Consider the following 12651-nt stretch of genomic DNA (forward strand, 5'->3'; position numbering starts at 1 on the left):
GTCACATTTAGAACCTGTGGGCTGGGGAAAGCAAGTCAGAACCATCACTGAAATATTGCTCTCCATTTGGAGTTCTTTGCATGATGCATGGTTGCTCCGGACTCTCCCTAGCATGGGCTGCCGTGATGTTTGCTAGATTAAGGAAAATGCAAGCAACTGGGTTAACAAATAACAATTGAGGTCTCCGTGGTTGTACTCAGGCTTATGGAGTGGGTCTGATCCTGTAGTTATACTAGGCAGCAGTTGAACTCCAAATAGCTGCTCAGGCCATAGTGTATTTTCCAAGCAGAGTCTAGATGTTGCAAAACCTGGACAGCGTAGCTCTAGCTCAGATTCAGGATGCTGCAGGTGTTAAGGGCTGGTCCTGTATGCAGAGTACAATGAAATTGGTTACTGCGTGCATTACAATATTGTTATAAAACATGGCTTCTGCCTGAGTCTTCATGGTTATCACTGTGCTGTATTTCCTAGTGAAAGAGAGGATAGACCTCAGACCCTCTTTCTCCAAAAGCACAGACTTAATCTGGGTTTAGCTAATGGCAAATCTATTAAGTCTAGGGGGTGTGTGACACAAGAGTTAAATGATTGCAATGCCATCTAGTAGAGGGCACTGGGGAGCCCACACAGGCCATCAAGTTCATCCTGGTAGTTGGCACATTGTAGAAGAACCATCATGGCTAAGCCTACTGCAATGTCAGATCACCAGCACCCAGGGGAGCACTAGGTGGGAGAAGCCCCTGCTTTTCCCTGAGTTCAGGGACTTTCCTTTGCACTTGCATGAGACATGTGCTTCTGTTTCCCTTGAAGGTTCAAGTTGGCATGAGAAAGTGTGGATTTCTGCTTGTGCACAGTGCTGGCAGGCACACTCAAGAAGGCCCATTGACAACACAGCCCTGAGGGCTCTCAAGGTATTAGTGTGGGGTTCACTAAAACATGCATTCCTCTGTATTTATTGATGCCCTGGGGCCAAAGGGATAAAGAGAATTGTTACCATGAGTCTTCAAAGGAGAAATGCAACATTTGATAGTCTTGTAACATAGACTTTAGATCAAGTCTTGGTGATCAAACCCAAAATGAACTAACTCAGACCTTAAACCAGATTACTGGGTATGAGTAAAACCTCTTGTGGTTCCTTGATCTATTTCCCATGTCTGCCAGCTGTTCCCATCAGTTTCCAACATAAACACAGATCCTGGCTATTTCTGATGAAGGTGGATTGCCTTGTAGATTGTCAGCTCTCGAGAAATTAACTTTTTCTTCCAATAAGCAATTTCCTGTTAGCTGAGTCCATAAGAAGCATAAGCTCATCTTGGGCTGCAATCATGAATGTGGAATTATTTCAGTAGATTAGTTTGTTATAGAACCGTATCAGCTTTTTCTGTTGCCGTTTACTGCGTTTCTTCAGCTACTATCAGTTTGGGAGGATGTAGATTTTTGTAGCCATCTTTGTTTGTTCATGGCTTTAATCTCTGAGTTAGGGCTATCCTGGCATAAGCAGATTGATTACATCTTGTTTGTCCTTCCGATGACCTTTTGAAGTGTTTGGGACACAGGGTCTCTGACCTTGAATATGCTTAGTTAGCATAATAGCTAGTAGCATCAATAGTTTTTATACCAGCAACAATTATATAGCTACAGCCTTTTTAATTTACCAATTTTCCCAAATTGTTCAGATGGCATTTACTCATGATTAATATTAAGTGTTCTGTAGAGGAAAATTATGTATCCACACTTTGCCTGCTGAATAACAGCCTGTGTGAAGGAAAGGGAATATGGTCTAGTGGATAGGGAGAGGAACTGAGAGTCAGGGCAACTTATGGATCTCCCCAGTGTGGACTTATGCTCAATTTTCAATTTGTAAAATGGATTAGTGTCGCCTGTTTTACAAAGGATCACGGGTATTCACCCCTGCCTAGAATACTAGCAGCATGTTCATGCATCACATAAGCCAAGTCCACAAACAAGTGCAATTTAAGAGTGCATGGGGATGAATTTTGCTCACAGGGGTTGCACATGTGCTCTGTGATTGGAATTTGCAAAGCAAACCTAGCCACAAATGCTAAGTACTGTAAAAATGCAAAGTTATATTCTTTATCTTTGTTAATGAGTTATATGAATGGGTCACATTTACTCCACTGCTCTGGATTATAGGGCTATCCTAAATCTTATTTGTAAAATAAGCCCTGGACAAAAATATTCCCCTTCTGGTAAATCTAACTGCTGCAGTTCCATAAAGATATGAGTTTTCATCTTGCAGGGACAGAACAGGTTCTCTGAAGCATTTTGGTTCCAAGGTAGGCCAATCGAATTATAACTGGCTTTAATTAATGCTAAGATCGTTCTTTACCTGCGGCTGGTTGACACTCAGAAGGGTGAATAACTTTACTGATTTGGAAAACAGCAATGAGAAATCAAAGCCATAATTTCCAGTCTGAACAATTTCAGTTTGAAATCCTCAACAAACAGCATAAATAAGGGTAAACAAACTAGCATCAATGGAAGAAGCCAGACTTGCTTTGTAGAGCTCAGCAATCTCAACAAGCAGTGATCAGTCAAACTCAACTGGATCACAGGATAACAAGGTAGCACAGCTTTTGTTTTGCACTGCGTTTCCCTGCAGACGGTAGGGTTGCCAACTGCCTAATCGCACAAACCCAAATTCCCTTGCTGAGGCTGGAATTCAGCTCTGATGTAGACAGGAGCAATTCCACTAAGGCCAGCAGGAGTTGTACCTCTTCATAGCAGGGGTGAATTTGCCTCCGGGGCTTGTCTTCGCTGCAGCAGTTAGGTTTAGTGAGAGCGACCCCACGACAGTGGTTGAGTTGCAAATCAAGCTGCTGCATCACTGCATTTCTAGCTGGAGCATCAGCTACACTGGAGCTTCAGCCTGTGCCACTGAGGGGCCAGCTAGCTTCAGTTCAAAGTGTTAGAGGTGTAGGTGTGTGTGTGTGGGGGGTGGGGGACAGAAGTGGGGGCAAAACTCAAGTTCTACCTCAAACTAGCATTACGGTGATTACAAGTTCCATGTTTCAGAAATACAGTCTGCAAGGTTTAAAATAACACCGAAGGGAAAGTGAAGTAGACTAAGGAGAATTTCCATGTCTCTTAACTTTTTGTTTCCTCATACATTGGCCAAGGTTTCTAGGCATTAATGTTATAATACTAATAATCAAAATCACCTTTATACCTGGCTTACTCTAGGGCATGTCTACACTACAGTCGCTGTGGCTGTGCTGCTGTAGCACTGTAGTGTAGACACTTCAGTCATCAACTGAAGGATTTTTTCCATTGATATAAGTAATCACCCCACTCCTCCACCCACTCTCACCCTGTGGTGCCTCAGTGACAGGAGATAGGGTTGAAAGAAAAATTCTTCTGTTGACCTACCCGTCTGTCCGGAGGGGTTACGTTGACTTAACTGTGGCACTCAAGAATGTGAATTTTTCTACCCCAGAATGATGTAGCTAGCTTGAGCTAAATTTAAGTGTAGCCCAGGCCTCAATGAGTGCAAAACAAATCTGCCTCGTGATGACTCAGGCTTGTTTTATGATCTCTGTGATGAGTGCAGCTCTAACAGAGCAAGTATATTTCCAACCTGAACAAAAATCACCCTCCAGCAAGTTTTTGAAAATGAGCAACCTACACGTTGGCTCTGTATTAACAGCGGTGTTGGTGTAGAATTATAAGGTCTGTTACAATAACATGTTTGTCTTTTCTCTCACCAGCCCCGAACTGCAGCTACGTCTTTCAAGGCCCAAACGGGACGATACAAAGTCCAGGATTTCCGTACGGATATCCAAATTATGCAAACTGCACGTGGACAATCACTGCTGAGGAGCAGAACAGAATACAGCTTGTGTTCCAGTCCTTCGCCTTAGAGGAAGATTTTGATGTATTATCAGTCTATGACGGATTGCCTCAGCAGGGCAATCTGAGAACAAGGTACGGTGTGCGCTATAACAATTGGTGGCATTTATAAGTGTGTTCAAGATTTCTGCCACTGGGATTAAAATACTTAGGTTGGAGGATTGCACTGAATCAGCAGCTTATTTGTGAGAGAGATTCTCTTAGCTGTTTTGATTTCTTATGTTTGATAAGATCCTAAATACTGCTGAGAGTGCCTGACAAACATGGCTTATCAATATAACCTAGACATCTGGGAGAATTTAATTTAGAAAATGGAGCTAGAAAAGAGGAGTCCTGACATGAGGAAGATTTTTCCCTTAAACCCAAAGCTTTACTATCGTAGAGAGACACAGAGCAGCCTTGTGGTTAAGGCACTGGACCACGACTTAGGAGAGTTGGGGTAAATTCCCGGCTGTGCTAGATTCCCTGTGTGACTTTGGGTAAATCACTTAAGCTCTGTACACTGGGGATAATTGTCCATTGATTCTGTAATGTCTATTTAAATTGTAAACATTTTGAGGGTGAGAACTGTCACAGATAATGTGTTTGTACGATGCCTAGTGCAATGGTGCTTTTGTCTCAGCTGAGACAGTGATGTGCTGGCATAATATTATGAATAATATGTTCAATAGAGATGCTGACAATTAAAAATGCATGTGTGAGAGAGAGACAGACATATTGACTGAACTTTATGATTCAGAGACAAGACCCTAGAATTACTCCTAGTTTGTTGATTTTGATGGTAAGTTCAAAGGCTTCTTATTTCAGGTTTTAACCAATAAAACTGGATTTTGATGTTGGCATTTCACAGTGAATTCGGTGACATGAAGTGGCTGCTTTGTGTAGAACTTGGACCAAAGGCTGTGATCTTGGGTGGGGAGGGTGCTCAAAGATTTTGTTTTTATTTCATTTTAAGCCACTTGTTCTCTGTGACTGAGGACTTGTCCTCTTGGTGTCTTGGCTAACTCATCTGGAAAATCTGGATCAGAGAAACAGAAACATTAAAGAAAACACTCTGTTTATAGTGGAGTTCAGGTGGGTGGATAAATTATGTCTTCACCTTGCAGCTATGCTAGAGAATTGTCTTGATTATGGGATTTCATCATTTTATCAGTGTTGATAAATGCAAAGTAATGCACATTGGAAAACATAATCCCAACTATACATATAAAATGATAGGGTCTAAATTAGCTGAAACCACGCAAGAGATCTTGGAGTCATTGTGGATAGTTCTCTGAAAACATCCACTCAATGTGCAGCAGCAGTCAAAAAAGCAAACAGAATGTGGAGAATCATTAAGATAGAGATAGAAAAGAAGACTGAAAATATCATATTACCTCTGTATAAATCCACAGTACGCCCACATCTTGAATACTGCATGCAGATGTGGTCACCTCATCTCAAAAAAAAATATATTGGACTTGGAAAAGAGTCAGAAAAGGGCAACTTGTGGAACTCCTTGCCAGATGATGTTGTGAAGGCCAAAACTATATCAGGGTTAAAAAAATAACTAGATAAATTAATGGAGGCTAGGTCCATCAATGGCTGTTAGCCAGGATGGACAGGGATGGTGTCCCTAGCCTTTATTTGCCAGAAGCTGGGAATGGGCGACAGGGGATTGATCACTTGATGATTAGCTGTTCTGTTCATTCCCTTTGGGGCACCTGGCATTGGCCACTGTTAGAAGACAGGATATTGGGCTAGATGGACCTTTGGTCGGACCCAGTAGGACTGTTCTTATGCTCTTATTTAATCAAGAGGCAGGACATTACTTTGCTCTTGGTAATGTATAAAGGAGACCCACATATGCTCAGTCTTCTCTAGGCTCAGCTTCTTGTGAGGCAAACTTTGCAGTGGTGGAGAGTCAGTGCTGTGATTTGCCTCATCCCAAGCAGCCCCCGGGCAAATTACTGCATTCATCAGCATTGGCATAAACTATCCTTGCTCTCTGGAAATCGGTGGGAGGTTCTGCTGAGGATGCAGAATCCATAAGTGAGCTTAAATTGGAGGAAGGAGTCATGGTGGAGTGAATCAGTAAGGTTACTGTAGATAGATCACAACCAGGGATTCCTGTTCACTGCTAATTATCACTAAGCACAATATGACTCCAGACTGAGAGAATGGCAAGGAAATCGAAGTGTAAGCCATCAGTGCTAACAAACCTCTGGGATTCACAGTGCTTGGATGCTATAATGGTTAGAGTTGTAAAGGGTACCTGGACTGATGGATATCATTAGAGGGTGAACAAAAGTCCATAGTAAAAATGTGATGCATTCACATTTTAAGTTGGTTTTTTTAATTGTAATTTGAACTTACAGAAGCCTTTTTTATTAAAAAATGAGCAGACTTTCTGTGGTTTTGCTGAGCGCTAGGAATATTTTGGGTGACTGGCACATTTTTACTTAATAGTCCTGTTCTGAGTGAAAAATCTCTATTGTAAAAAAAAAAATCACAATTTAATTCGAAGGATGAAAAAAAATCTTATTAGGGAAACTAGTGAATAGTCTGACTTTCCTGTCTTTCATTGTGAACTGACTACTTCATGAGAAGCAAAATATCTGGCTTTGAAATGGCCTGGAGGATAGTTGTGTGTCTAAACAAACAAAAAAATTGTATGGAAAATAATCAGCAAATTTTGCATCGAAAATACAGACGGAGGAGATTTTCAATGGCACAAAGCACAGCAAGGTTCCCAACTCCCAGCGGCTTTCAATTGCAGTTGGTTATCTTTGGAAATCTGAGTACTACAAATGTTGGAGCACTCAGATAAGTGTGTTTGCATTCTTTCTTAGACTGTAAATTCTTTGGGACAGGGAGAGTCTCTTTTCATTCCATGTTTTGTACAGTACCTGACACAATGAGGTGCTGGTCTATGATTGACTCCTCTAGGTATTACCACAGTTCAAATCATCATCATCATCATCCTGAAATGTGACTGCAAAAATAGCTTAGGAGAGAGTTCTATGTAGATTGTCTCAGTGACCCAGATTAAATTTGCACTGTTTATAAATTTCTAGTTTACCAGCCCTCATTTTGGGTTCTGAGAAACTGATGGGGTCTTCCCTCCATCATCGCTGATTGTTCAGTCGCCAACTGTGTCGCAGGATAGCTAGGGTGTATAGCCACGTGCAAAACAAAAAATGAGTGTGAATTTCACCCTCTAATTTTTAGCTGTCATTTGTTTCCATGTGTACAATTGTGGAGCCATCCATAATAAAACTTCTGAAGTCAGCGTGGTGGGTATTTAGTGTGAGATTTTCAAAAGCATGAAAAGGGTTTAGGAGCTCAAGTTGCACTGAAAGTCCTAAATGACTTTGGTGCTTCTCAAAATTGCCCTGTAGTTAGACTGGCTCTTGACATCAGAATTCGCTGTTTCTTGGCTGTTCAACGTCTCAGTCTTTGTTCAGCTAATATTTTGTGCATCAATCTTTCCTTATTAAACTTTGCAGCTTGTTGGCAGTGCTCAGTTTTTTTCTTTTTCTAGAATATCAATTTTGTTTTTCCTCAGTCTGCTTTCCAAATGTACTCCATTCATCATCTAAGTGCTACTCTAGGAGATGGATGAACTGTACATCATTTATCAAAGTTCATCAGTAAGATGACTAAAATAAGTGATAGGCAAGTGCAATGGGAGGGAAAAAACCTGCTTCTATGAAGAGAATGTAACTGTGCCATTCGCCATGATGGTGGCCATCAGTAAAATAGTTAACAGACGGACACAAATCTTCTCTTTTGGCCTTCTGGGTCTTCATTTGATTTTCACCTTAATAAACAAGAATCCCTTTTAAATGGAAGGAGTTATAGCCTTCCTCTCAGTAGGCCAAATTCTGCGCTTGGTTAGCTGTGCATAGATTCTTTCAAATTCAACACAAATCGAATACGTGAGAATAATGGTTCAATGGAGGGATTGGATGAATGTGTTTGTATTGTATCCATGTAGGGAGACTGGCTTGTTTAGTGTGTCATTCTTCGCTCAACTTCTTGGTGCGGAAGAATGAGCTTGGTGGAAATTAATGTATTCCCTATTGGTGAAATTCACCCTTGTGCAGGAGGAATTTGACAAGGCCCTACTATTGCATTTAATCTCTATTACAAAGAATTTCCCCTGCTTTTTCTGCTGTGGGGCTTTGTGCGTCACGTGTAAGTGAATTTCGGAGAGGTAGTCAGTCATTCTATTCTTTGTGTTAGCAAACACCCTATTGTATTGCGGTTTAATGTGGTATGAAAGTTCCCTAATACAATAAGAGTAAACTTAATTCAATGAGACACTTGCTAATAAACTGGTTTATTGTACGTTGGGAAATTTGTATCGTGTGATGAGGACATGAGTATAAATGCATCTCCGAGTTTTCTTAATTTAGACCATCTAGAGCAGCTGTTGTCCTTAAATAGCAATCAAGGAAGAATAATATCAGCAGAGCTGATGCTTGGGGAGGCGTTAAGTCCTTATTTACTCCTGTAGCATCTCACGAAAGTGACCTTCTCAGATTCCTCTCTCTCCCAACACCTTGCATATCTCCAGAGCTCATCTTCAGAGGGAATGTGGAAATAGAATTGCCTTCTTCTTTGGGTCTAGGGGATGGTGATAGCAAGAGATCACTTTCTTCCCTGAACAGAGTGAGAGGGTGGCACGTTTTCAATAATTCAAATTAAACATTCCAGATCTTCCCTCAGATCTATGTGAGTAGCTCCCATCAGCTTCAGTGAGACTTTTCTATGCATCATCAGGCCAGACAAAACTCTCCTCCATTCACCAAGAGCCAAATATATTACACTGGTCTTCCTAGGTCCCAATCCTACAGCCCTCTAACTTCCTCTGAAATCATTGGGATGGGCCAGAGGAGTACTTCTGGGGTTTTCTAATTTAAAGCTGCTATTGCCCCAGTTCCCAGTCATGCTTTGGTGAATGTATTATTTTTAAAGGAATGCTCCAGTCAGCTTAGTTTGCACCGATTGATTTCTCACAGCTCTGTGCTGTGGGGCTATGCAGGAACGCAATTAATTCTGAGTAATAACTTGGAGCTATTTATGGGGCTGAAGTAATCAGAGGGAGTTGTGGGAACTTAGCACTTTCTAGGAACTGGCTGTCTGCTCATGGCATCCCCAGGGTGAGGCTTCCTCTTTTGCTGCAGTGTTTTCTGGTGCATCCATCCGTGTAACGTTTTTCTAAAGAATTTTCACTGATGCTAATAATTTCCAATCACTTTCCAAATGTAAGAGTCTAGAATTGGGCAGCAGAATTCCTTATTTTAAGTCTCAGATGGCACTCCGCTACCTAGGGCATGTAGGATACATGGAAGTGTCCCATTAGATGGCCATTTTACAAACTACACTTGGAAGCTGAGTCAACAGGGAACAATCTGCAGCTGTAAGTAGGGTTGGCAAGCTGGTTGGTTGACCGCCTGTTTGACAAAAGTCACAAATTCTCAAACATACCGGTAAGAATGCCTGTTGTAGTAATGTAGATGGAATATCTGCTAAAGGTGTTAGCATAAGTCAGTCATTAAACAAGGTTTGAAGTTTAGAATATATAGACTTTAGCTTGTTTACTCTTCTGCTGAACATACTATGAACATTATTTTAACCTTTCATTAAAGACAAAGAAGAGAAGGAAAAACAGTTAAAATATTAAGGGAGGCTTTTAACAGTTCTTTAGAGAGTTTTTAGAAAGAAAAACTCCCTTGCTTGACCATTTTTTGGACAGTGTTAAAGATGGTAATTGTTTTGGGGAGGGGTTGGGAGGGAGGGGAAGAGGAGGAAGAGAAGTTACTGGAGACAGACAGGAGTTTGTTTGGTTTGGTTTTATTTTAGATGTCTGGGATTTAGCAGTGGTGGGGTCCGTTGGGTTCCCTTTTTCCTTCTTCTTCTTCTTTTCCTGGGATGGTAAGGACACCTTTTAGGATTACACAAAGAAGGTCCAGTGCTTTAGGAGATAGTGTGCATGGCAATTGTGATGGTGAAACTTGCTTTAGGAATTGGGGGTTAGTTAAAAAAAAAAAGGGATTTTAAATGGAGAGTGATGTGTGGAATCACTTACCTGTATTATTTTGTGTACTAATTAGGCTTACTTTTTGCTATATTGGTTTAGGTTTATTGAGTTTTGGTTTTATATTTTCTTATGCATAATTTTGATATAGTTTTCCAGTTCTATTAGGTTTTATTGTTTGGAAAAAATTAGTTTGTGATTTTGTATTTTTATTATAGGTTATTGTGATATTTTATTAATTTAAATTCATTATATAAACTTTTAATGGACAAATTCTAACTAGGATTAGATATTCATAAAATTGAAGAAGAAACACCCATTTTTATTTTAGTTTAAGCATTTAGAGGAAAGGAGAAAAATATTTGGTTATATTAAGACTTGTACATTTTTTATTTTAAAGTGGGAATTTATACATTTAATTTGACTAGTGTAGAATAGATCCCATGTCTTCTAGCTCCCATTCTTGTGCCCTATGTATTGGCCATCTTGATGTTGGTGAAGAGGCATTGTATAATTCTGGAGTGAGGAATGTGGTGCCTTAAGTGTTTGGAAAGTACCTAGCATAATGTGGGTACAACTGGAACCTAGACAATGATGATGACAATAAGTGAAAACCCTGTCGTTAGAGAACATGAACTGTTTTCACTACTTCCTTTAATATTGGTTCAAGCAATCAAGAAAACATTGTTTCTGTTTAAACATTAAACATTTTTTTTAAATATTTACTCAGAAACATTTTCTTCTGATTGTTCAACCAGTAAAAGTAACCTGCCAAGAGGTCTTTTAAGGCAAGCTGCAGTGCTCATGTTAGTGTACTGTATTTTTAATAGGCTGTTGTGATAAGTACCCTTTGGATACATTTATGCATATTCAAGGATTTAAACCATGTGTTGCTGTTGTCTTTTATCAAGACTACAGTAGTGTATGGAGGCTGCAATTTAGATCAGGGCGCCATAGTGCTAGGTGCTGTATTAATTCTTTGTAAGACACAATCTCATTATACTAAATAGTACAAGATTTTACACTCTAAATAGACAAGAGACAAAGAGCATGAGGGGAAAGTCAGTCACAGAGAAGGGAGAATTCTGCTGCCAGACTTTCATGGTTCTGTGTCTGCAGAGCCCAACACAGAGACCCCATTGTGGTAGGTGCTTTATAAATACATTGTATGGAACAGTGCTTGGCTTGAATAATTTACAGTCTAGATCAAGGATGAGAGGGGAAACTGAGTTATCGAGAAGGGAAGTGACATGCCAAAGGTCACAAGGGCCAGGGCCTGATCCAGGAATAGAACCCATGTCACTGGACTCCCAATCCAGCAAACTATCTGCTACATTGTGCTTCCTCTTATAGCAAGTGAGCAGAGTTCCAAGGCACAATACCATGTGGATATATCCTTAGGTGGTAAGAGAGGAGGACAGTACTTTGTGCCTTTATAGTAACCGCCCTGAAGATCATTAAGGGCAATGCAGATATTAATGATTTGAGACTCTGACATCTGACTTGAGTATTGTGTTAAATTTAGGACCCTCTGAGTCTTCACTGCATGGTTCTCTTGAGTTAGCTCTCTCACGATAACCTAGCTCAGAGTGTTCACGCTGCAAAACGCTGGAGCAGCATGGAATTCTTGCATTAGCAGCACAGAGTACCTGAGTCCCCTCTGTGTTATCTGCTGTACTCGGGCCTCAACCCACTTCCCTGAGGAAGCAGCTAGTCTGAGTTTAAAGCACCACTTAACTCAAGCTAGAGATTTTTGATTACGGACAGGAGTTTGGTTAAGGGCAGCACTCATGTTATACCTGAAGCTAACTCTGTGTTAAGGATAAGCCCTGAGAGTGCCTTACTCACCAGATCACCTTGTCTCTCTCATGCATAATAATGGTATTTAGTTCACTGGTGGGCCAGATTTTCAAACAAAACATTTCTTTTTTTTTTTTTGTAGCATAATGCAAAATAAAACAAAAAGCTAAATAAAAGATCATTAACAATGAAAAGTCATAAGGTTTTGTTCTGACAATAGTGAAATAGGAGGATTTTTTCCCCGTTTTTCTCCTATAAGACATTTTGACAAAATTGACATGATTTCGCAGAGCGTTTCAATTTTGATCATGGAAAATGGCTCCAAAGTTTTTCTCACCAGCTTTACTTAGTACATAGCACGTCCACTGTTCTTGATGTGGGGGGAATTTTCTATTGTCCTCAATAGTGAATCCCTTTCAAAATTACACTCCACGCTATTTCCTTGTTTTCTTTTTAGCCATTTTAAACATTGTTGTCATAAAAAAGGGGGAACAAATGTATAACTTCAATACAAATACAAAGCCTGATATTTTCTCTCACCCGTACACTGAATAAATGGATAAAGTAGCACTTATGTGCAGAGGAGTCATTTAAAGATAAATATTTAAATAATTCCATATATAAATGAATGGCAAACGCCCTTTCCCTTCTATCTCTTGCCTTTTTGATCGCTTAAAGGCTTCTCTTAGGTTAATGAATACTTTGCAGCGGCTACATTATGCAGCAGTTTTTAAAAGGTTTGTTCGAATACCATCTCATTCTTGTGTGCTTTTCGAGATACCTTGCCTGGTCAGGATTCACTGTCCTATATATGAAATTCATGTCAGTCCACAAATTTTGTTGATTCTCGCCCCCTCCTCCCACCTCAATAACTGGCAGTCTGCTGGAACTATTTGATATTTTATCTGATCATGGACAACCAACCTGCAGTTGAGTATTTAGATGCTTGGCAAAGCAGG

General features: G+C 40.2%; 1 protein-coding gene across 4 annotated transcripts in view; it reads left to right on the plus strand.

Moving 5' to 3' along the window:
* Positions 1-12651, plus strand: part of CSMD2 (CUB and Sushi multiple domains 2) — a 560963-nt gene that overhangs the window by 39289 nt on the left and 509023 nt on the right. For all 4 annotated transcript variants that reach the window (XR_007770925.1, XM_050932578.1, XM_050932579.1 and 1 more), the window contains exon 2: positions 3726-3942. Coding sequence is in view for 3 of the 4 variants with exons in the window: in XM_050932578.1 (XP_050788535.1) it covers positions 3726-3942 (217 nt within the window). In the remaining variant the exon portion in view is untranslated. The remainder of the gene's footprint in view (positions 1-3725; positions 3943-12651) is intronic.

This window comes from Gopherus flavomarginatus, chromosome 22 (genome assembly GCF_025201925.1).
Source record: "Gopherus flavomarginatus isolate rGopFla2 chromosome 22, rGopFla2.mat.asm, whole genome shotgun sequence".
NCBI lineage: Eukaryota > Metazoa > Chordata > Testudines > Testudinidae > Gopherus > Gopherus flavomarginatus.